The sequence below is a fragment of the Rhinatrema bivittatum genome, chromosome 1, assembly GCF_901001135.1.
Source record: "Rhinatrema bivittatum chromosome 1, aRhiBiv1.1, whole genome shotgun sequence".
Lineage (NCBI taxonomy): Eukaryota > Metazoa > Chordata > Amphibia > Gymnophiona > Rhinatrematidae > Rhinatrema > Rhinatrema bivittatum.
Genome location: NC_042615.1, coordinates 725,070,505 through 725,095,703, shown reverse-complemented (window position 1 = coordinate 725,095,703; position 25,199 = coordinate 725,070,505). Strand labels below are relative to the sequence as shown.

The window sequence follows — 25,199 nt, the reverse complement described above, 5'->3', positions numbered from 1 at the left end:
ATTTGCTCCTCCCAAGCCCCTCCCTCACCCTGATACATTATCTTCTTCCACCACACAAACCCTTCACTTACTCTGGTTCACAACCCTCATCCCCGGTTCACTCCATTTCCCCTGGTTCACTCACATCCCCTCCTCCCCAATCCCCAGTCAGTTTGTTCTCTTCCCTCCAGCCCACAATCTCAGGTTAACTCTCTACCAGACCTCCCCATCCCCATGGACCCCGTCACTCAGAGGGTACTATCGGCAAACCAGGAAGAGGAAAAGGACAGAGACATTGCAGTGCTCATGATACATCCTCCATCCTCCCTTACTGGGCCTGAGCATCCTGCTGTGAGCCAAGGGGTTCAAACTGCACCACTCAGGTCTCAGAGGGGGAGAAGCGAGGATGCACTGAAGGATCTGCAAGGTCTCAGTCCTCCTCCTCCTCCTGTTTGTCCAATAGAAGCCAGTGAGTGAGAAGATCCAGGGGAGGGAGGCTAGAAGATTGTGCTGTCCACTGCCACCAATATGTCTCTTCGGGGGCAGGTGGGTGGGAGAGTAAGGGGTTAATGCAGAGCTGGAGAGTACAGTAAGAGGGAGAGGGGCAAAGCTGGAAATTACAGTGAGGGACAGAGGGACAGAGCTGGAGAGCAGAGCGTGAGAGGGAGAGGGAGAGGGGCAGAGCTGGAGAGTACAGTGAGGGAGAGAGGGACAGAGCTGGAGAGCAGAGTGTGAGAGAGAGAGGGGCAGAGCTGGAGAGCACAGCATGAAAGAGAGGGGCAGAGTACAGTGAGGGAGAGAGGGGCAGAGCTGGAGAGCACAGTGAGGGAGAGAGGGGCAGAGCTGGAGAGCAGAGCGTGAGAGAGAGGGGCAGAGCTGGAGATTACAGTGAGGGAGAGAGGGACAGAGCTGGAGAGCAGAGCATGAGAGAGAGAGGGGCAGAGCTGGAGATTACAGTAAGAGAGAGAGGGGCAGAGCTGGAGAGCACAGTGAGGGAGAGAGGGGCAGAGCTGGAGAGCAGAGAGTGAGAGGGAGAGGGGCAGAGCTGGAGATTACAGTGAGGGAGAGAGAGAGGCAGAGCTGGAGAGCACAGCATGAAAGAGAGGGGCAGAGCTGCAGAGTACAGTGAGGGAGAGAGGGGCAGAGCTGGAGAGCACAGCATGAGAGGGGAGGAGCTTGAGAGTGCAGAATGAGAGGGGAGGAGCTCAAGTTCCATACAGACAGCTGGAGACTACAAGGAGGGAGGGGCGGAGTTCAGGTTGCACACAGGTGATGTAGACATGGGGCAACTTTCCTCTTTACTATATATTGATTATTTTAATTAATTTGTACTGAACTAAATTCAGTTGCTTCTCCTCTGACACCTCTCCTCTCCCCTCACCATCAGCCTCACATGGTCTCTCCCCTCTCTTGTGATGTTATGATGATAGGAGGTGACATAATAAAAGGCAAAACTGCCAGTGTGTCTATTAATGAAAAGGATGGCAGCAAGCAGGGAGCATTTCTGCTGATTGGGACTCTGGATAGCAAGAGACCAAAGGACCTGAAGCTTCTGGAAATAAACCGCAAGCGAGAGGAGAAAGGGGGGAGCATTGACTCAACATGGAAATGAACTACAAGTGAGAGGAGAAAGGGGAGGAGCATTGTCCAAACATGGAAATGAACTACAAGCGAGAGAAGAAAGCGGAGAAGCATTGACTCAACATGGAAATGAATTACAATCTCCCTGCCTTATCTCCTGCTCTCCCCCTTCCATCTTACTTTTTCCTCTCTCCCCACCTGCCTTCACTGTTCTCTAATTTTCCTCCCCTTTCTCTGTCTTGTTTATGCTTCCCCTTTCCCCTTTTCCTTTCCCTCACTTCTCCTTTTAGCAAAACACTTTTAGTGGTTAATATTATTTCCCTCCCATGTAAAATTCCCTTTTATTACCATTAGTTATTGCTGCTGAGGGTCCCTGAGGGAAACAGAGCTGTGGGTTAATAGGGACAGACAGGGAGAGTTTGTACAGCATCCTCACATCTGACTGAGACAGGTGCAGCATTCAACTCTGCAAAAACGTTCACTTAAAAACCAGTTGGAGTTACTGTGAAATTCCTTTTCTTCTTCCCTTGCTTGTAATGCAGTTTATTTAAAATCCTTTGGGTTCACTGTTCTGCCTTCATAGCAAGCTCTGTCTATTAGCACTGTGGATCCTAGGTAAGTGAGTTTTTCAGGGATTCTTGTATTTTTTGGATGTGCCTTCTTTATTTGTCTGGATACTGTGAAACCCCAGGTTTAGGGAGTCACAATGTCCTCAGAAAGCCCTCATGAAGGAGCAGGTGGTAGGGTACTTGGGAAACCCAGTTGGTGGGTGGGAGGTTGTCAGAAGAGAGGCACAAGAGCAGGTGCAGGCAAGGCCTCTCCAGTGCTTGCTAGGATCTTCAAGGTCCAAGCAAGTGAGCAAGGGTTTAACCTCCGAGTGTCAGGTGAAGCAGCTCTTGCTTTACTTCTGCTATGAATGTTTTATTCCAGGGAGGTAAAGGAAGAGATGTGATGTGTGCTCTTCATTCCTGCCATGAATATTTAATTCTGTGTGGCTGGGGAAGAGCCAGAAGAAGCAGCAGCTCTTGCTCTGTTTCCCCTGTGAACATTTAATACTTGGGGTGGGAGGCTGCAGGAAGGAGCCAAGGATGAGGCAGGAGCTCTCCAGTCCTTATGAATATTTAATTCAAGGATAAGGTGGGGAGATGAACCAAAGCTGTGGCAGCAGATCATGCTCGCTCCTGCCGTGAACATTTGATTATGGGGGGGGGGGGGGGGGGGGAGAGGAGTCAGAGACATGGAGCAAAAGCTCCCTCCATGAACCTCTGGTTTGGGGCTCTGGCAGTGGCTGCCTGGGACTGAGCTGTGGTTTTCATCTGGGTCTGGATGTTTCCCAGCCTTGACCTAAATAATCAAAGTATGCAAGGTCTGGCCAATCCCATGTGAATTTTAACCTGGAGATTTGCGTGATAATGAATGCAAAAGAACACATCTAGTTTTGCTTTGTTTATTGCCCCCTCAAAAATACCCATGCCTGCTTTTTGTGAGGGCACGGTGTTAAAGGAAAACTCTGCATATAGTTTCCCCCCTGTCCTAACCCCAAACCAGAAATATTTACAAAACTACATGGGGAAAAGCCCATGCCTTGTTATATGCTCCTATTTTTACTTGTGTAGAGGATGGACAATAATCAAACAGCCCATTTCAGTGGATAAAAGAGCGCTTTACCCCCGGAAATGGCTTTCATTATTGTCCTCCCTGTATATAATGGTGATGTGCGTTCAGCCTTACACATTTTAAAGTCTGAACCTTTCTTTAACAGATAAAGAATAAAAGCAAGAATGAAGAGGACCGAATGACTGTACCCCCTCCCCTCCCCTCCCCTTGAGTGACTGTACCCCTCCCCTCCCCTCCCATCCCCAGACCTTGTTCTCCCCTTACCCTATTCCCACCCCTGTAACGCCCTCCCCTGCCCCATTCCTCCTTCCCCGTGTGACTGTGCATGAATGTGTATGAATGTGTCCCCTCACCTTCCCGCTCCCCCCCCCCCCTAACCTCCCACTCCCTTGCCCCTTCCATCCTTGACGCCCTTCCCTTTTCCCGTTTCCCACCATCAATCCCATTTCAGAACCCGGTAAGTTACAGCTACAGTCTGTCCGGATTTTAAGAATTACCCATCTTCTCCCAAATATTCCTGAAAAGTATTGACCTATCTCAAGTTTGCCTGTCTTGTCCAAAATTATTGAAAAAGTAGTTCAAGGTCAACTCTGGGCTTTCTAGAGAAGATGTTAGAGTTTCATGCTAGACATGCAGGTTGCAGGAAGTGCTTCAGCATGCAGACAGCACTCACTGTCCCTTGATGCAGCCCTATAGGATTTCCCTCTTTTTTGTCAGTGCTGGTTATGTCTTTGTTACTAGTTTTAACAGGATGCATTCATTACAACCATTTATTTATAGCAGGGAATTCTGTTTATTTTATTCTGTGTGCATTGCATTGATTTCCTTTTGTAAGATTATGTGATTAATCAAGCTAATAAATCATAATCATAATTAAAAAGAAAACATTACAAACAATCCAACAGGAAATCAGTAACATAGAAATGAACAAAACTCGCAATCTTCAGAGCAAAATAAAAATAATCTGAGTGAAATTAAACTTCACAGGCTCTTTCAAAGACCCATGTTTTGAGGCTTTTCCTAAAAATCCTGAATTCTTTCTCACTGTGTAAAGACAGAGGAAAAGATTTCCAAAATATGCAGCTAAATAGGAAAACCCCTCTCTCTTGCATGCTCCAGACAAATTTTTCTAGGAGAGGGAACTGGAAGTAATGCCAGCTGAGATGAAAGTAATCACCTTGCAGGCTCATCAGGAAGTAAGAGGCCATGATATGTGGAATTACAATGGCCTGAATGATTTAAGATTAGGGAAAATATGTTAGAGATTTGGGATCATGGACTTCCCAGTATGGTCTGAGCCTGCAAATTAGACTAAGAAAATAAAAACAAATCGTTGTGCTAGAAGAGAAGTGAGGAGCAAAACTTAATCAGCTATCAAACTTGAATCTAATAAAGTAACACTATTTCTTAACTGAATAGAAGGACCTGCCATTGGCGGGGAAGGAAGTGAATTTAATCTACATTTCTAGTAAAACAAATGCCCTCTGAGTTTCCAGGGTTTACCTTTATCTTCTTCCCTGCTATCAATCCTCTCCCCTTCCAGGTGGTGAGGGAGAGGAAGGTGAATAGAAGACATTATTGATAAATATGTATTATTAATGCATCTAAATGGCAGATGAAATTTAATGAGGGCGAGCAATCCATTCTTTGGGATTCTGCTGACCTGGATTGGCCACTCTCAGAGACAGGATGCTGGGATTGATGGACCTTTGGTCTGATCCAGAATGGCATTTCTTATGTTATATCTAGCTCCAGCAGCAGAGAGAGAATAACTGATGTTATTACATTTATTTTTAAGTTCAGACACATTATCTAACCTTGCTGGCCTTTAGATGTAAATTATTATGCACTTTACAAACTAGTAGCATCATCATCTACTGGCAGTGCAGCTCGATTGATGGTGAGGGTGCACAGTCCCCATGGAGGGACATTCTTGTAAGATGGAGCAGTGAAATTGCTCTGAGGGGTGGGATTACCTGCTGGGGGATGCACAATGGCCAAGGATTGTGCTCTATCACTGGCAGGTCAAGTGTAATAACCACAGTGTATGAGAGCCCCGGGGGGGGGGAGGGGCAGGGCAGGGGGACATGCAGTCAAAGACTGGAGAAGAGGGGTGAGCTTAGGGGTCATAAGGGAGGGCTCGGGCTGGAGTAAGCTCTGAGGTCAGGGGAGGGGTGAGGTCAGGGGTCATGGTACGGGAGGGCTCTGGGGCTGGAGTAAGCTCTGAGGTCAGGGGTCATGGTAAGGGAGGGCTCGGGCTGGAGTAAGCTCTGAGGTCAGGGGTCATGGTAAGGGAGGGCTCGGGCTGGAGTAAGCTCTGAGGTCAGGGGAGGGGTGAGGTCAGGGGTCATGGTAAGGGAGGGCTCTGAGGTCAGGGGAGGGGTGAGGTCAGGGGTCATGGTAAGGGTGGGCTCTGGGGCTAGAGTAAGCTCTGGGGTCAGGGGAGAGGTGGGTATTTTTTTAGATTAAGGGGAAGATCCTTCAGTGAAGGTAGATTTTCTGGAGCTGCTCAGGGTAAGTTTTCAGGAAGCTGCTCAGTGCTGAACCAGCTAAGCTAAATTTGGGAACATTTCCAGCCGCCATGCTGTGATTGAAAATTTATCCAATAAATGTAATCAATGCTTGTGACCACTCAGCAGCTCTTCTGAAAACTTGCCCCATACTTTGTATACAGAAATGGACGCAATTAGCTTTGTGATAACCAAGATCAATGCCTGTACCGCAGATGGAAAGTAGGACATCAGGAAATGCTCACACATCTCCTTTCTTTCTCTTTCTGGTTCCGCTCGTCCTGCCAACTTCTGCACCGGTGCATTAGATTTTCCCTTGACATCCCGTATCCAGTGTGTGTGTGGTGTGATTGCAGTGAAGACAATAAGGTAAGGAGCCTTTGCAAACATCACTTTGTGCCCTGTAATACTTTTAAAGGTCCTTGGTCAGCGGATTTGTCTGGCTGAGTTTGGAATTTAGCAGGACAAACTGCAAAGTGTTAAAATTGTGGGCCAATTAATGGTTAACTTACCTGGATAAAAAGAGATGACCGGGTGTGGGGCTTATGTTTAGCTGGGTAGCAGCCCTGAAGTTAGCTAGATAAACTTACTCCACTGTCTTTGGGTCTGTCCAGCGGGAACTCGTACCTGGGTAAGTCCAGCTAACTTCCTGCTCTCGGCACCACTGCATGGACCTATTAGTTTATAAATATAAATGAAGAAACATTTTGTTGGTATGCAGAGATTTCACAGTGCTAATCAGTGATTTCTCAGAGACGAGGAGTCCCTCAGAGCACAGGGAAATGTCTGCCCTCTATAGTTACTCCAGTGAGCCATAGCAAATGGTTTAGTCCACTCACTACCCTAAACTAGGTCCTCCTCTGGGAAAAGGGACCCAGAAAAGACAAAACAATAAACATAACAACTGAGGAATCACTAAATAGCAGTCAAATGTTTATTTATTAGCACAATCTGGTCAGAAGACCTCCTCACTGATTCAGATGCTGGTTGGTTACTCCAGCTCTGCCTGACACAAAAACCTGAAAGAACTGTGTGAGACTTGGTGCAGGACCCTGCTGATACTCAGTAATAACCTGTCACTAATCATTCACAGAAACAGTGCTAATAAATGAATGTTATTATATATAAGAAAAGGATTTACAGTTAACTCAAAAGGCTTGGAAAACTGCAAACAATAAAGAGGAAAAAAGGAAAGGAGCAGTAACTGCTGGTACTTAACAGTTTGTCTGCAGAGTGAAGTGCTGCTTCCTTCTCAGTTAGATATGAGGATCCTGTGCAACCTTTTCCTGTCACCCCACAGCTGTACTTCCCAGCTGAAACAGGTCTCTCTCTCTCTTTCTGCTAATTCCAACTGTCATTCTCTCAGCCTGTTCTATCCCTCTAACAGATCCTGAGTAGCAGTGCAATGTCTGCTGAAACGAGCATCTCTCTCTCAGTGTTACAGTCTCTCTTTCTCAGAACCTTAGCAGCAGGGTGAAGACATCGGTCCTGGGATTCATCCCCTCAGCTCCTGGTGCCAGTGGAACACTGCGCTCTTATACTGCAGCCTGCTGACCGGCTGAAGATCATCTGAATAAAAAAAACATTCTCTCAATATACCAGGCAAATAACAATTAAAACTCCTGCTCATCACCAAGAACAATTTTCCAAGTGCGTGGCTCGACTTTTGTGCTGTATCTGAGGGACATTTGAAATTCTGCTGACTTCACCCCTCCAGATCTCCCTCAGCTGCATCACTGAAACCCCTCTGCTCACTGGCTGTGGTTAGAGCAGTGGGCTGGAAGCCAGGGTTCAAATCCCACTGCCATCACTCCTTATGGCCTCAGGTACAGATTGTGAGCCCACTGTAGATAGGGAAATTACTACAGTACCTGAATGTTATCCACTTTGAAGTGCCTGAAAGTTGGAATATAAATAAAATTACATTTAAAAAAAAACTTAGACTCCTGATTGATTTACCCCAAGTAACCTCTACAGTACTGGAGGGAAGGGTTAGGTCGGCCATCATAAATGTAGATAGCTGGGTGGCTGGTGGATGGGAGGACCGCTTGGTAACTTGCCTGCCTGGTGCAAAGGTGGCACACCTCACGTGTCACCCAAATAGGATTATAGACAGTGCTGGGGTGAAGCTGGCTGTTGTGGTACATGTGGGCACCAACGACATAGGAAAATGTGGGAGAGAGGTTCTGGAAGCCAAATTTAGGATTTTAGGTAAAAAGCTGAAATCCGGAGCCTCCAGGGTGGCATTCTCTGAAATGCTGCCCATTCCAGGTGCAGGTCCCCAGAGGCAGGCAGAGCTCCGGAGTCTCAATTCATGGATGAGACGATGATGCAGGGAGGAGGGATTCAGTTTTGTAAGAAACTGGGAAAGCAGAGTGGAATCAGGCTGCTGGCACTAACTTTTTAAAAGGAGATAGAGCAGCTTTTAAACTAGAACAAGGAGGAAAGCCGACAGTCACTCGGCAGTGCACGGTTCGGAGGAATGTATCTTTGAAGGATACTAATGAAACAGGAGAGTTAGGGCAACCCAACAGAGAGGTTCCAATAAAAGCAAACATAGTCCATGTGCCTGTAAGTAATCACCTGAGCTAAAGAATTCCAAATTATCCCTAACAACTGAAAAGCAGGTTGTTAATACAAACAAAAAACACATTTTGAAATGTCTGTATGCCAATGCCAGAAGTCTAAGAACTTAGTAAGATGTGAAATTTAGAGTGTATAACAGTGAATGATGAGATAAGACATAATTGGCATCTCAGAGACCTGGTGGAAGGAGGATAACCAATGGGACAGTGCTATATCAGGGTACAAATTATATCGCAATGATAGGGAGGATCAGCTTGGTGGGGGTGTGGCACTTTATGTCCGGGAGAGAATAGAGACCAATAGTATAAAGATCATACAAGAGACTAAATGTTCAATAGAATCTATATGGGTAGAAATCACATGTGTGTTGGTTAAGAGTACAGTGATAGGAGTATACTACCGTCCACCTGACCAAAATGGTCAGATGAGGAAATGCTAAGAGAAATCAGGGAAGCTAACCAATTTGGCAGTGCAGAAATAATGGGAGATTTCAATTACCCTAATATTGACTGGGTAAATGTAACATCAGGACATGCTAATTACCCTAATATTGACTGGGTAAATGTAACATCAGGACAGCGTACAAAAACACTCTCCTAACAACATACATCAAAACCTCTCTAAGCAAACGAGCCATGTCAGTAGTAGGTCCAGCACAATGGAACTCTCTACCGCCAGAACTCCGCTCAGAACATTGCCCAACCAACTTTAAAAAAAGACTAAAAACATGGCTATTTGAGCAAGCGTTCCAATTATGATAACAACAGACCTCAATTCCATCACACTAGCCATCATTCTAAATTAAGACTATCCAACTGAAGGGGTTCAATTTCGTGACCCCCCTGAAGTACGAACGAGCAACTGAACATCCTCCGACTAATCATGCCAGCAGTGAAACGCACAGCCATCTTGAACATACTAATATTTGCAACGCAAATGATACGTAATGCGTAGTGACGCAGTGGCGCACTAATTTTTAGCGTAACGTAACGTAACTCCATTTTGGAATAATACTTTGTATTGTATTAATACGAATGCCAATGTAAAATGTCTAACACGTCAATTAAATGACGAAACAATAGTCTGATCTTAAGCTACACCTACTAGAGGACCACGCTAGCTAATGCTTGTTCAGCAATTTGTGAAATGTTTGTTCAGCAAAAACCAGAACGCATGTGTGAAAGATAAGAGTTGTAAAGTGCATAAAAGTTTGTTCCGAAGGGGGCGTGGCATGCAGTTGTACTGAGCCTTTGTCTTAGCTGCATCTTGCTGGCAATAAAAGTCTATCTTTACGGATCAGTTGTCTGGACCTCCTTACTGACTAAAAAGAGACGGTTACATTTGGCGAGCCAGCCAGGAGGTACCAGGGACGCTATTTTAGCCCCCCAGTGGGTCCGGTAGTTTGGTGGCGGAGCGATCCCCCAGACGCACCTGGTGAGTGGCCACCGCTGAGTTCAGCGATGGGGTTTCTGAGGGGACCGTTCCACAGAAATTCTTCTGAGACCTCTGGGCTGGTGATCTGGGAAGAAGGCTTTCGTGACGATCGGAAGAACCCTGCAGGCGAGTATTATGGGAATGATGGGAAAAGTGAAGAATAGCTAAAAGAGTAGCAAATAACCGGTCCATCCGTGAGGGGACCGAGGGGGCTTTGATCACACCCCAAGCGGTGGTTTGGTAGGAATTGCATTCCGAAAGCCACGCGCATAAAAAGAGGAAAAAGAAGTAACGCGTACGATAGTGGGAATAGGTTTCTTGTTGTGTGAAAGAGAGTGAATGGCCTCGCAGTTCTAGGCCGGGCTGACCGCGTCCTAGTCGGGGCGATTGTGACCCTTTGTGTCTGACGGATACGGACCCCTTACCTATCCGTCTTCCCTTCCCTCCTTTGTCTGTGAATTCTATCCTAATGGGAGGGGGCTATTCAACTCCACTAAAAGTTATGACGGAACACTATAGTGAAGTGTTCGATAAACGTAAATGTACGAAGCCCGGAATGGTTCAGCGATGCACCCATAGGTGGCCCGGTTTGTGTGTAAATTGGCCTCCGGAAGGAACTTTCAATTTCCAAACGGCCACAAGGGTCCTGAAAATAGTTGAGAAAGAAGAGAATCCGGGTTGCCCTGAGGATAAGCCATACATAACTGCTTGGATTGCAGTTATCGAGAATCCTCCGAAGTGGGCAAAGAAGTTAGTGGAGGGAGCCGCCCTCGTAATGGTGGCGCAAGTAAACAAAATGTGAGACCGGAAGTCCTCAAACCGGAAAAGAAAGGGAAGGGCGGCCATCTTAGGAATAAAGGACCATGCGTCATCTGCGGCGGCCATGTTTGTAGTGCAAGGGAACTCACGGACTCAAGAAAAAAAAATTAAACCCCTGCCGCCTGCAGTACTGCCTGATGCAGAAGATCTTCTGCCGCCACCCTATGCCCCTAGCTGCCCTCAATCGTATAATGCGCCACCAGATCCCCCAGCTCCCGCCGCTGCCCAAGTTGATCATGAAATAATGCCGATTCCCGAAGTACGGCTTGAAGCGGAAGCGGCGGCGGCAAAAGTTGAAGACGGCGGCGAGTTGTCCGTGTCAGGCGGCACTCGCAGTAAAACCCAAGCCGCAAGTTTGCAACTACCAATTAGAGAAACAACCACCGTAGTTCCCGTGGTCCCTACTGAAGAAAACGAGTATAATACTACGCAAACTATAAAGTTGTTTACTTACATACCTTTCACTTCCAGCGATCTTTTTAACTGGAAACAGCTTGGCCCCTCTTACGCTGATAATCCAGATCAGATGCTAGATTTTTTACGAGGAATTTTTGCAGCCCATAACCCCAACTGGGCTGACATTCGGCATCTCGCCTCTATCCTTTTTACCACCGAAGAACGCCGACAAATACAATTAAACATGGAAGAAGCAGCTCGGCTGGGAGCCGGGTCAGACGGTAATCCAGATGAAGTAGTGAGAGAGCATGCCCCTGTCGCCGATCCCAACTGGGATTTCCAGACGGCTGCAGGGCGAGCCCGCATTGCTGCATACCAAGTCGCCTTTCTCGGAGCTTTAAAGAAAGGAAAGCAGAAAGTCATGAATATGGGAAAGATCCACGACGTGGTGCAAGGAAAAGACGAGACTCCTGGAATCTTTTTGGAGAGATTGATGGATGCATATCGGCAATACAGTCCGTTCGACCCAGAGGACCCCAAGAGTCAGTCCGTCATAGTGATGAGCTTTGTCGGACAATCCTGTCCCGATATCCGCCGGAAGTTACAGAAATCAGAAGGATTTGAGGGAATGACTATTAGCCAGTTAAAAGCCATGGCTGACAGAGTTTATGTAAACCGAGAGCCGGACGGAGACAAGAAAGAAAAGAAAGAAAGTAGAAAGTTAAGAGAAAGTGTTAGTTTGTTAGCCGCAGCGCTGGAAGAAACGAATTTCGGAAACTCGGCCAGGCACTATCAGGGATATCCTGGGCCGAGAGGAAGGGGCAGGTCACCCTCGAGGGGACCGCCCAGAGGACGAGCAAGTAGAGGAGGATCGTTTAGGGGTGGAAGGATGCCGTTGGGAGCCAATCAATGTGCATTCTGTAGACAAGAAGGACACTGGAAGTCTGAATGCCCAGAGTCCCTGCAAATGAAGCAGGAAGGATATACTCCGTCCAAACCAAAGGAAGCTGAATGGCAGATGACTGTAGGAGAAACCTCTAGCGAAGACAGTAGTGAAGCATGACTAGAGAAGGGAATTCTTCCATTCGATCCCTTAGTAGAAATCAAAGTAGGGACTGAGACATTTAAGGGATTGTTAGATACCGGGGCACAAAGATCAGTCATGACTACCGCTATTACCACGCCCACTTCAAAAAACATTTCTATTGTAGGGGCCTCTGGAAAGCCACTTATCGCTCCCTTTCTTCAGAAACGACAAGTTCGAGTGGGAGGACAATTAGTATCTCATCAGTTTCTCTACGTCCCGGGATGCCCAGTTCCCCTCATAGGGAGAGACCTTCTTTGTAAGTTAAGAGCCAACTTACAATTCGAATCGACAGGAGAAATAAGAGCATCCTTCGCTGATAACCCAGTCTCTCTCATCTGTCCACTCCAAGAAGAATGGAGATTACATCTCCCCATAGTCGAACATACTACTACGCACCGATATGGAGAAAACACCGTCCTCAACGAAAAGCGCAGACAGCTAATGGACAGTATACCTAAAGTATGGGCTGAACAAAACCCAGGAGGAATAGCCATCAACGCTACCCCTATTTGGATCGAGATGAAACAGAATGCACAGGTGATAAATCAATCTCAATACCCCATTCCGTATATGGCCAGACAAGGAATTCAGATACACCTGCAAAGATTGTATGATTTGGGCATTCTCCGGCGAATCCGATCTGCTTGGAACACCCCTCTGTTGCCAGTAAAGAAGCCTGGATCAAATGACTATCGACCAGTACAAGACTTAAGAAAAGTGAATAGTCAAGTAGCAGATCTAGTAGCCCTCGTCCCAAATCCGTACTCAATCCTGGCTCAAGTCTCTCCTGCATCAAAGTGGTACAGTGTCATTGATCTCAAAGATGCCTTCTTCTCCGTCCCGGTGGCGGAGGAATGTCAAAAGATTTTTGCTTTCACATGGGAAGATGCAGATACTGGAGTAAAGCAGCAGTACACATGGACTCGGTTGCCTCAAGGGTTTAGGCACTCACCTACGCTGTTCGGTGAGCAACTGGCAAAAGACTTAAAGATGTATCAAGTAAAGTATGGGCCAGTCATACAATACGTGGATGACCTTCTGTTGTTTCGAGAGACGTACCTCGAATGTGCGGTATCCACTCTTCAGCTGCTAAAGACGTTGTACTCAAAAGGGTATCGTGCAAGTAAAAAGAAAGCGCAAATCTGTGAATTGGAAGTAGAGTATTTAGGCTTCCAAATACGTGGAGGAACCCGATGTCTGGGGATTTCTCGCACCAGTTCTATAAGAGATCAACCTGTACCCACTTGCAAGAAAGAGCTCCGGGCGTTCCTTGGAGCTGCAGGATACTGTAGGCTGTGGATTGCTAACTATGCAGTTATTGCCCAACCCCTGTACGACAAACTGCGGGGTAAAGAGGCAGAATCTCAACCCTTCCAATGGGAAGGAAACGAACTGGCAAGCTTACGTCAACTAAAAGAAGCCTTAATTGAACCACCTGCCTTAGGATTGCCAGATGTGATGAAACCATTCCATCTATTCGTCGACGAGAAAAAAGGCATGGCCATAGGGGTATTGACTCAAACCTTAGGCTCATGGGAACGACCTGTTGCATATCTGTCAAAAGGAATGGACAATGTGTCAAAAGGATGGCCGGGATGCCTCCGAAGCATTGCTGCTGCATGTCTACTGATATCCGAAGCTGTTAAGCTAACATTTGGACAGATTTTACAAGTAACAACTCCTCATACTATCCAAGGACTGCTAGAGACCCATGGACCAAAATGGATGACAAATTCACGTCTTGTAAAGTACCAAGCGTTATTATGTGAAACTCCAGAAATTCAAATACAGGACAGTAAAAACCTGAATCCTGCAACTCTACTCCCAACCCCCACTTCAGTTTCTCATAAATGTGGGGAAATTATGGCAACAGTACATTCCAGCCGACCCGACTTACGCGACCAACCCTGGCAAGGAGCATGGACTTTATTCACTGATGGAAGCAGCCAGGTTATAAATGGAATCAGGGTCGCTGGGTATGCTGTAGTCTCCGAAGACGACATTGTTGAAGCCGAACCCCTACCCCCAGGGACATCAGCGCAAAAAGCTGAACTAATTGCGCTCACAAGGGCTCTGCAGTTGGCAGAAGGAAAAACTGAAAATATTTATACTGATTCAAAGTACGCTTTCCTTACGATCCAAGTGCATGGAGCTTTATACAAGGAACGAGGATTCCTAACTGCAGAAGGGAAACAAATAGCTAATGCATCGGAGATACATCAATTGCTAGACTCTGTATGGGCACCAAAGAAGGTAGCTGTCATGCATTGTAAAGCCCATACAGGGAGAACTGATCCCATCGCCAAAGGAAACCAATGGGCAGATAAGACTGCGAAAGAAGCAGCACGTGCGCAATCACCACATGCTTCAACTCCCACTTGCCCACTTCTACAGTTCACGAATGAAACCCCCATTTATTCAGCGGAAGAAAATGATTGGGCACAAACCGAACAATTTCATCAGCAGGATGGGTGGTGGATTGTACAAGAAGATAGGGTATGGATACCCGACGCCCTGGCATGGACTGTTGTCAGGGAAGCCCATAATAAAACCCATCTCGGCCGAGATGCATTAGCAACACTGTTGGCAAAAACTTACTACATTAATAGACTCTTTCAGCTAACTAAATATGCTGTTAATCAATGTGTTACCTGTGCAAGGAACAATCCCAGAAATGGACCTGGTCCAGCCCCTGGACATATATTGCGAGGAACAACTCCGTTTCAAGTTTGCCAAATCGACTTCACCCACATGACTGCTTCAAAAAGATACAAAGCAATGCTGGTAGCTGTCTGTACTTATACCGGATGGATCGAAGCCATACCCACGCGAACTGAGACTGCCAAGGAAGTAGTAACATTGCTTCTCCACAACATTTTACCACGATACGGATTACCACGGCAGATAAATTCAGATAATGGACCAGCTTTCACCAGTGAAGTCACGCGACGTCTGAGTCAAATTCTGGGCATCCGATGGCACCTGCACTGCGCCTGGAGACCTCAAAGTAGTGGAGCAGTTGAACGAGCTAACAGGACACTAAAAAATCAGCTCACTAAATTGTGTCAGGAAACAAAGACTAAATGGCCAGACATCCTGCCATTAGCTCTACTACATGTCCGATGCACCCCACGGAAGTCGGGTTTAACACCTTATGAAATGATGTACGCAAGGCCTCCACCTCTTCCATCTTTTCCTGAATCGCTGCAAATACAAGGGGAAATGTCTCTCAGTAACCAACTCAAAGGACTATATAACACAGTTATTGCGATTCAAAATTACACCTGCGACACTGAACCATTAGTCCTGCTAAACCCGATTCATCCATACCAGATCGGGAATTCGGTGTGGATAAAAGACTGGGATGAGTCTGATTCCCTCCAGCCCCGATGGAAAGGGCCGTACACTGTATTGCTAACTACTCCGACAGCTGTCAAAGTTTTTGGATGTCCTTCATGGATTCATTGGACACGTCTCAAACCAGCTTCAGCCAACTGGCAGGTCTCCAGGATTGGAGACCACAAATTAAGATTCACCCAAGGCAGGCCCAATGCTAGTCCTGAGTAAAAAGATATCAGTAACTGCAACTGAATATTAATGTGTCCATTTCTTTCCTTCCTTTCAGAATCCATTACTTATGAATGCAACCATCTACGTCATAAAGCAATGTCACAGATTCCGACTTCCAAGATCTACGTTGCATCCATCTTCTACATTCACTTACTACTCTTCTGTACACCGACTACCTCTGTTTTCCTGTCCTTGAGCAAGAATTGCACCGAATGTATCAAGCTAATTCGTACTACCACTCAAACTGGATTTCAAGTTGTCTCAACAATCATCCACCAATCTCAACCACCAACTTCCTGTGCCACACTACCTGCTTGCGCCCTGAATACTACTCAAGGCTATCAATCCTTCCATCGATGTTTAGAAACTGGCAAAGTCATCTGTCATACCCCAACCACTCCTAAGTACTACAACATCACCCTCACTGCAGGTCTACCAAAGAGCTACACATCAAGTATTGTCCCAGAAGGAAAAGGCATCTTGTACTACATCAACTCCACTAAGGTTCTTATGGGAAGTGAAACGATTGTCACAATAACGTTCGATGCCTGTGAAGCCATTAATAAACACCCAAATGCACTTCACTGTGGGTCTCAAGCCTGGAGAAATTCCTATGTCTACAATCACAAATACCTCTGCCCATACAACCGTGCAGCTAATCCATCCAGTTGGCTGCCATGCGGAGGGGACCTGACACTGTCAGGATGGGCTCTAGTTTGTGATTACACCGGTGGAGGTTACCATGGCTGCCACGGAATAGGACGGTTAACTGCAGTAAATGGTAATACAGTATCGATACAATGGCCTCTAAGAAGTGAAGGAATCCCTTGGCAAGATACTTGGGGATTTGGTATCGACGGAACTGGAAAAGACCCCATGACCTACATTACCATCACCCAGCGGAAAGACAAACCTCGTCCAATTATTCACCAGACTACTGTGGTGGGTTATCAATCCTTCTTCGATGAAATATCTCATGCCTCTGAGGAATTAAAGAAACATACAATTTCTCAACAAGTAAAAAACCTGTTTGTCAATTTGGCAGAAAACATAGCTCTCTCTCTCGAAGTCAAGAACTGTTTTGTATGTGGAGGAACAGATACAGGAGAGCAATGGCCATGGGAAGCCAAGGAAACCTTCCAATCTGATCTTAACACCTTGAATACCACTGTAACCTATAACCGTAAATCTCATCCATATGAATGGGCACTACAGACTGATGTTATTGGCAGACTATGTATCTCTCGACAACATTCACGCATCTATACCGTGCCTGTTGGAAATTCTCCATGCACAGGAGTTCTTACTGCCAACCTTACCACCCAGACATGGTGGCAGACTGAAAATTCTACCATGCCAACTCCCATCTGGACTGACTCGACTTTGAACAAGACATGGACAGCTGCAGGCGTTGCTACTACCGTTTTCAATGCACCAGATGGTTATTATTATGTCTGTGGACGAAGAGCCTATGAACAATTACCAACAAACTGGTATGGAACTTGCTTCTTGACTACAATTCGGCCAAGTTTCTTCCTACTTCCCATCACTGCTGGAGAAACCTTAGGAGTTCCAGTATACAGTCCCATGAGACCCAACAAACGTCGCAGCACTCCTAAAGTATCCATAGGAGATTGGAAAGATCAAGAGTGGCCTCCTGAACGAATTGTACAATACTATGGTCCGGCCACCTGGGCTGAGGATGGTTCATATGGATATAGAACACCTATCTATATGCTCAATCGAATTATAAGACTCCAAGCAGTACTGGAACTCCTGACAAATGATTCTGCCTTGGCTCTCAACATCTTAGCCAAGCAAAACACTAAAATTTTAACAGCTGTCTACCAAAATCGATTGGCTTTAGACTACCTCCTAGCCCAGGAAGGTGGTGTATGTGGCAAATTTAATCTTTCTAACTGTTGTTTACAGGTAGATGACAAGAGTAAAGTCATTGAGGAGATCACTGATCGAATGATTCGCCTGGCCCATGTACCAGTGCAGACGTGGACTGGAATTCTTGACTGGACAGGTTCTTTACCCAACTGGCTCACTTCCATTCCTGGCCTTAAAGAACTCCTCTTTCCTCTGATACTTCTTGTTTTGACATGCATTCTATTTCCTATTTGTCTCCCTCTTATTTTTAGACATCTCCGATCCATGATTGAACATATTGCTGATCGGCGAGCAGCTGCTCACGTCATGATGATTAATAAGTATGTGTCTGTCTCCACATTCCCTTCATCTGATTCTTCTGACTACGACACTAACAATGATTCGGATACTGATTCTGATAAAGAGTACCTAACTACTAACTTATAAGTCTGATAAACTCTAACCTCTAAGCATTACCATAATGGAGCCAACGTGTTGTTGGGGTAAGTCGGGCTACAAAGGGGGGTGACACCAATAGGGTCCACCCGTCTCAAACCCGTGAAGCAACCAACGACCTAACAACATATTAGGGCTCACATTCAATTTCACTGGTATTAACTCTTATTGTCGTTTCAGTTACTCTTCAGATATAAAGTGATACTTCTGCCTTCTCTTCAAAGTTGAAGTATCAAAGGGGGGAATGAAGGGGTTCAATTTCGTGACCCCCCCTGAAGTACGAACGAGCAACTGAACATCCTCCGACTAATCATGCCAGCAGTGAAACGCACAGCCATCTTGAACATACTAATATTTGCAACGCAAATGATACGTAATGCTGTAGTGACGCAGTGGCGCACTAATTTTTAGCGTAACGTAACGTAACTCCATTTTGGAATAATACTTTGTATTGTATTAATACGAATGCCAATGTAAAATGTCTAACACGTCAATTAAATGACGAAACAATAGTCTGATCTTAAGCTACACCTACTAGAGGACCACGCTAGCTAATGCTTGTTCAGCAATTTGTGAAATGTTTGTTCAGCAAAAACCAGAACGCATGTGTGAAAGATAAGAGTTGTAAAGTGCATAAAAGTTTGCTCCGAAGGGGGTGTGGCATGTAGTTGTACTGAGCCTTTGTCTTAGCTGCATCTTGCTGGCAATAAAAGTCTATCTTTACGGATCAGTTGTCTGGACCTCCTTACTGACTAAAAAGAGACGGTTACACAACCATGCTACCCTTACATTTTAATAACCCCTCGTTACATCAACTTACCCCAAAGTTTTATGTCACCCATATTAAATATATGCACCCAATAATACAAATATGAGTTTTTCCCCCTTTATTATGTTCCAAGTTTCCCCATGTATTCTGATCCAAGTTTTATGCCCTGTTTTATGTAATTGCATTCTCACATGCCTGTTTTTCAGTTACAATGTAAACCGAGACGATATGTAAAATTTTACACGAATCCCGGTATAAAAAAAAAAATGTTAAATAAATAAATAAATAAATGCTAGAGACATAAAGTTCCTGGATGTAATAAAAGACTGCTTCATGAAGCAATTGGTCAAGGAATCAACACTTAAAGGAGAATTTATCCCAGCACAGGGCAAATACCGTTATATATGTGGCCAGACTGCCTGATTTGGGTCCCTGCCCTCCTGACCTTACCCTGTACAAGGATGTATTGTGTAAACAAAAAAAAAAACTGGACTGGTGACAACTGTTTCAGTTTAAATCCAGCCTGAGACTTGAGCTGTTGCAGAAAGCAGCCATTATCTGATTACAGGAGGCACAAGAAGTTCAGTTACTATCAGGAGCCAATGGGGAGCCAGCTCATTACCCGGAGAGAGGATGAGAACTTCAGACCAATCAGAAAAGAGAAAAATAACCCCAAAGCCTAAGGCACAAGGTTATTTGATTACAGGAGCCACAGGAATTTCAGTTACTGTCAGGAGCCAATGGAGAGCCAGTTCATTACCCGGAGAAAGGATGAGAACTTCAGACCAATCAGAAAAGAAAAAAAAAAAAACAAAGCCTAAGGCACAAGGTTATTTGATTACAGGAGGCACAGGATGTTCAGTTACTATTAGGAGCCAATGGGGAGCCAGCTCATTACCCGGAGAGAGGATGAGAACTTCAGACCAATCAGAAAAGAGAAAAAAAAAAAACCAACAAAGCCTAAGGCAGGAGGAATATCAGTGCTGTGTGTTTTGGGGTAATGAGCCCAGCTACCAAGCTTAGCTAGACCTTAAGGGAACTAGATAACAGAGAGGAGAGATATCAGCAGTGGGAGAGGATCCCCCCTCCCCACTTCCACCACAGCTACCAGGAGACAGAGTGCATAGCAGAAGGAGAGTCCAGGAGCTTCCAGTACAGGAGCCAGGAGTTTACCTCCCCCCCTCCCTGCAGGACCAGTTGCAGCTAAGTAGCCCTAAATTGTTCAGCAGGAGCAGTACAACTGGTTATGTTTTCTTTCTTTGTCCCTGCCTTGCAATATTGACATCAGACTGTTGCATCAGTGAGCTGCCAGATAAACACTGCTGTTGGCTACTGAGTAGTCCTGCCCTGAATTGTCACTCCCTGCATCAGGGCAAGGAACCAGCGTTTACCATTCTTTGGAGCCTCTCTAAGACTGGAGCTTCCCCAAAGAGTGCCACTACGTTTCAACTAATACAGCCGTCATTGATTATGCTTTAAGGGGGTATACACTTCTTGGACTGGGGACTATGAGAGGAACAGTAGAACACATTCTGATACACTGGTGTGAGAATTACCCTTAGAGTTTTGGGTAAACAAAGTTTTCCAGAATGCTGTCTAAGCAGGCAAATCAACAGACTACTATGGATAATTCAAGTTGATCATTGTCATGGCTGACTGCAGGTTGCTAGATTTAATAGCAAGTAATGAAGGAGTTCAATTTTATGGACGATCGTTGAATGAGACAACTGAAAACCTTTGATTAACACTGCCAGCAGTGATACGCATTGAAACGCACAGCCATATTGAATGTACTAACATTTGAACCGCAATGGCACGCATTACGTAGTGACAGTAGTTACGTACTGACATTCAGTGGAACGCACCACCATTTTATAATAATAATTTGTATTGTATTAATACGATCAATGCTCTAAAATGTCTAACCTACCCCGTCAATTAAATGACGAAACAATAGTCTGATTATAAGCTACACCTACTTGAAATTTTCTGCTAAAATATGCTTGCTCAGCGTTGCACAGAACGCATGTGTAAAAGATAAGAATTGTAGAATGTATAAGAGCTTACTCCCGAAGGGGAGGGGCATGCAGTTGTACTAAGCCTGCATCTTGCTGGCAATAAAAGTCTATCTTTACGGATCAGTTGTCTCTTCCCCTCCAGCTGATCCCTGTTGCACTGGAGGTGGACCCTTGGCCTGGTGCAGGATGGGTACGGCCCTCTGGTCGGACCCAGAGAGCGCCTGCCACCAGGAGATGGAGCACACAAGGAGATAGAGGCTAGCTGGAGCTTCACCAATAGCAACTCGGGGTTTCCACAGGTTGAGCCCTTGGGTACCCGGGCCACCTGGTCTTAGGTGGGTCTCGCAGGGTCTCCTAGAGAGGAAGCGCAGGGGAGTGCCCACCACGAACAAAGGTGTGCGGTCTATATCCAAGCAAGAATATCCAGAGGTCGCAGGAGGCCAGAATAGAGTGTCCGAGTGGATAGCGAGGATCAAGGCCAGTCCAGAATGGTCAGCCGAAGCAGGGGTCAGTACCTGTAGTGAGTCCGGGCGTAGTCAGATCAGGCAAAGGTCAAGTTCCAGGCAGCGGTCAGGAATGGTCAGTGTACAGGCAGAGGTCGGTTCCAGGCAGCAATCAGACGTGGTCAGGAGCAAGCAAAGGTCAGTACCGTGAGATCAATCCAAAGGGTTCTACCAGGAGAGACGAAGGAACAGGAGACGCTGGAACAGGAGACGTTGGAACAGGCAAACTAGAGAACACCGGAGATACGACCTGATTGCCAAGGCAATGAGCTAGTGGCTGAGCCCTGCCATTTATACAGGGCTCAGGTGACGTCAGAATCGGGCACCGCCCATGAACTTCCTGCGCTTGGCCCTTTAAAGATGAAGGAGCTCTGTGCGCACGCGCTAGGGGGCGGGGCCGACACTGAGGAGGACGCCAAGCCCTGGCATGAGGAGTGCTGTGAGGTAGAAGGCCCCAATCGACTTGGGGACGCTCGTGGAAGCCATGGCCGAGCAGCGCTGGGAATGAGAGAGGAGCTGGTAGACGGGCGCGCCAGGTGAGCAGGCCCGGTCGCAGCACCAGCACAGCCGGGAAGCGCAACAATCCCTCTAACACCTGTCAAATAAAAATACAAATCCAGCTCCTGTCACCTCCCTAGCCTATACTTTCACCTTCTCCATTCCTTTATGCATCCCTCAGCTGATCCTTTCTCACGCCAAATACCTTCTTCTAACCACCTAATTCTCTGTCATCCTTTCCGTCTAACCCATCCCCTAACTCCTCACACCTCCAAGCCTTACCTCCTCCCCTGCAACACTTCTCTCACATCCCCCCCAGTTCTCTTTCATCCCCAAATTAATCTAGTGTCATTCCTCTGTTTCACTCTCCACAGGCAATCCTCCGTCCCTTTCCCCCCTCCCCCATATACATTATCTCTATCTGATGCTTCCTCTGAAACCTTCTGCCACCCAATCCATCCCTCAAACCCCTTCTGTATCTGATCCCTTCCTTCAAACATCCCCCTGGCCAGGGTCAGGAACAACATTTTCTTGTGGGCCCTGGACCAATGATCAATAATAACTGGTGGAAAGAGGGACAGGCAGTTGACATGAACAACATTTTTACTTGACTTCATTCACTGGTGGGTGAGGTTAGAGAAGAAGTGGCAATCTCCACCAGCTTGTGAACACTCAGCCTTCCCTTCCCCTCAGAGTGGGTCCTGAGACAACAGTGATCTGCAAGTGGCAGTGGCGTTAGTAATGAAAGTCAGTGCAAGCTCACAGGTCCTGCAGTGGCTCCGATCCCACCTCGGGCAAGGCTTCCTGTGACCTCAGAAATTCATGCGAGTCCAGGGCCTGTGGGTGCGGGCTCTCTTACAGGCCCAAGCTCTCTTGGGCACTGCAGTCTGATGCACTTGGGACCCCAGCTGAAGGTTTTGTGACCCCATTTGGGGTCCTGACCCCCAGTTTGGGACGCCCTGTCTTACACTCTTCATTGAATAGACCTCCCCTATACCTCAAGAACATCGAACTCTGAAATATCAGATAGTAGCAAAAACAAGTAGCTTGCAAAGATATGCCTTTCACCTTCAGTTACCGAAGATAACAAGTCAGTAATCAAAATGTCTTAGGCTAATAAATCTCCTTTCAGAAATCACTTTGGAGGCTAGTGACTATCAGGAAGACCATAAGGTTGCCACCTCATCCACAGTCAATTTGAAGGAGCTAATCCAGTCCTGTTTTTGGCCCAGTACATGCAGGAATTGTAATTCTGATTTATTGTCTTTACAGTCTACATTTTCAGGCACTTCAAAGCAGCTTACATGCAGGGTATTTCCCTAGCCCTAGAGAGCTCACAACCTCAGTGTGAACCTGTGAAGTAATGGAGAATGATGTGATTTGCCCAAGGGCATAAGGAACAGTAGTGGGATTTAAACCGGTGTTTCCCTGGTTTGTAGCCCACGTCTCTAACCATTAGGCTACTCTTCCACTTTCCCCAGTAGAAGTAAGACTACAATCCATGCATGTAATGGAGCAAAACAAGGCGTGGATCAGCCTTTTGGGGTTGATCTCAGCAAGGTGTCAAGCCTGGGAGTGCAGACAATACCTGTTTCTTTGATGTGTCACGTTTCCTTTCATTTTTAACTTGCACGGTTGCCTTGCGATTGTGACATCTAACTGCAGAGAACACGGTCTGCTGAGGTCCGCTGGTGCAAGTATTAATGAGCAATGTGGGAGAGGCTGCATAGGTACATTTTAAAACGGTTAAAAGAAAGTAAGCAGTCTTAGCATTGCAACATGTTATTGTAAACGGTATTTTGTGAGAAAGACAAAAGTATTTGAAAACACCCATGCTGCACACACACAACCATGCAAAAAAATGAAGGTTGAACCACCATCCAGTCAGCCTATGCAGGAAGTATATTTGTATGAACTGCCTCCTCTGGGTACAAACATACCTCATGCATAATCCTTATGGATATACTGAAAACCAGAAGGGCCAGGTGAGCTTCAACCACTGGGTTAAAAGACACCAGAGGTGTAACTAGGCATTTCAGCACCTGGGACATGCGAGCAGATCTGTGCCTCTCTCCCCCCCCCCCCCCCCAAGCCATCTGCCACCTTGATCCCCAGCTCCCTTCCACTCTGATCCCCAGCCCTCTTTTCCTCTAGCCCCTTTCCTCTAACTTGGTTGGTAGGAGGAAAATTGCACACTTCCTGGCTTGTTGTTTGCTGCTGGCTCATGCCTTCATTTCAGTTATTTTTCCACTCACAGGGGGTTTTGTGCTCAGAACAGCTGCCCCTCTCACCCAGTCCTAGTTAAAAGCCCATGAGACACAATGCAACTCAGTTTCTGGAGGAAGACTCTTAGCCAGTTCTGATTCCCCCCACCCCCAATGCATTCTGACTCTTGTGGTGTTGAATGAAAACGAAAGAAGCAAGTTTACAAATACCATGATGCGCTGTGATGGAAGTTCAAATATCAGGACTGGCAAAAGTTTCTTTTCAAAAATGGGGTAACATGGCATGATCCCTGGGGCTTAGGAGGGCAATCTTCAAAAGCCACTTACCTGTGCATGGGTAAAAGGACTATCTGTAAACTGCCTACCCTGTATGGCCACAAAACACATTTTTTTTGCCCATATTAAGTAGAGGCATTCCCTGGAGCGGGGTTAGGGCACGCAAATGCAACCATGCACTCAGTTTTGGATTTCAAAACTGTACGCATTGTTCTGGACAGAAGAAGCATGCAAATATCTGAGGGTACTTTTTCCTAGGCAATTTTTCAAAGGGAAATTACATGTATGCTTTCCCATAAGTATCAAGTACTTTGAGTACTTTGAAATCAGCAGGTGGTCTTTGCATCAAAATGCAGAGTTTTGAAAATTGCTCTATAATCAGGGTAATTTTCAAAGGTTTTTGAAAATTACTACGATAGTATATTACATTTACACTTGAAACTCCTTTGAAAATTACCCTGTGTATGTTTTTTTTCTTTATAATGCTGAATCAGAGGTGTGCAAGTTCACTCTTTGGGGCTTGCCAACCAATCTGGTTTCCAGGGTAGTCAAAATATACAAAAGAATTTGTTTCATAGATCTAATGTATGCAAATATCTCTCATGAATACTCATAATGGGTATCCTGAAAACCAATTGTTTGTGGCTGGATTTAGATACCGGATTTAGATTAATAAACTGCCACAGAAAGGTCTTGCATGGTGGCTCAATGACAGTACTGTGCACTGCTGAATGGCAAGACCTGAGTTCATTTCCTAGCTCTGGTTTCCGTCTACAGGCCAGTTGGAGTTGGGAACAACGTAAGGCAACGTTCATGGTGCCTCAGTGGGAAGGAGGGTGTCTTGGACATTGCATGTCCTGTGACACCTGCCAGGTGCATGTGGGCCGGGAACCAGAGGGATTTGCAGTCTGTGGTCCTTGACCAAGGACTGTTACTGCAGTGGCTAGGCTAGGCTGGGCTGGGGGGATGAGAGGGGCTAAAATAAGGGAAAATCTCATGG

General features: G+C 46.1%; 1 protein-coding gene across 1 annotated transcript in view; it reads right to left on the bottom strand.

Annotated features, from left to right (window-relative positions):
• CDC20B (cell division cycle 20B) overlaps positions 1-25,199 on the bottom strand; it is a 221,700-nt gene that overhangs the window by 116,961 nt on the left and 79,540 nt on the right. The window contains exon 4 of the mRNA XM_029577272.1: positions 23,287-23,420. Coding sequence (XP_029433132.1) covers positions 23,287-23,420 — 134 coding nt within the window. The remainder of the gene's footprint in view (positions 1-23,286; positions 23,421-25,199) is intronic.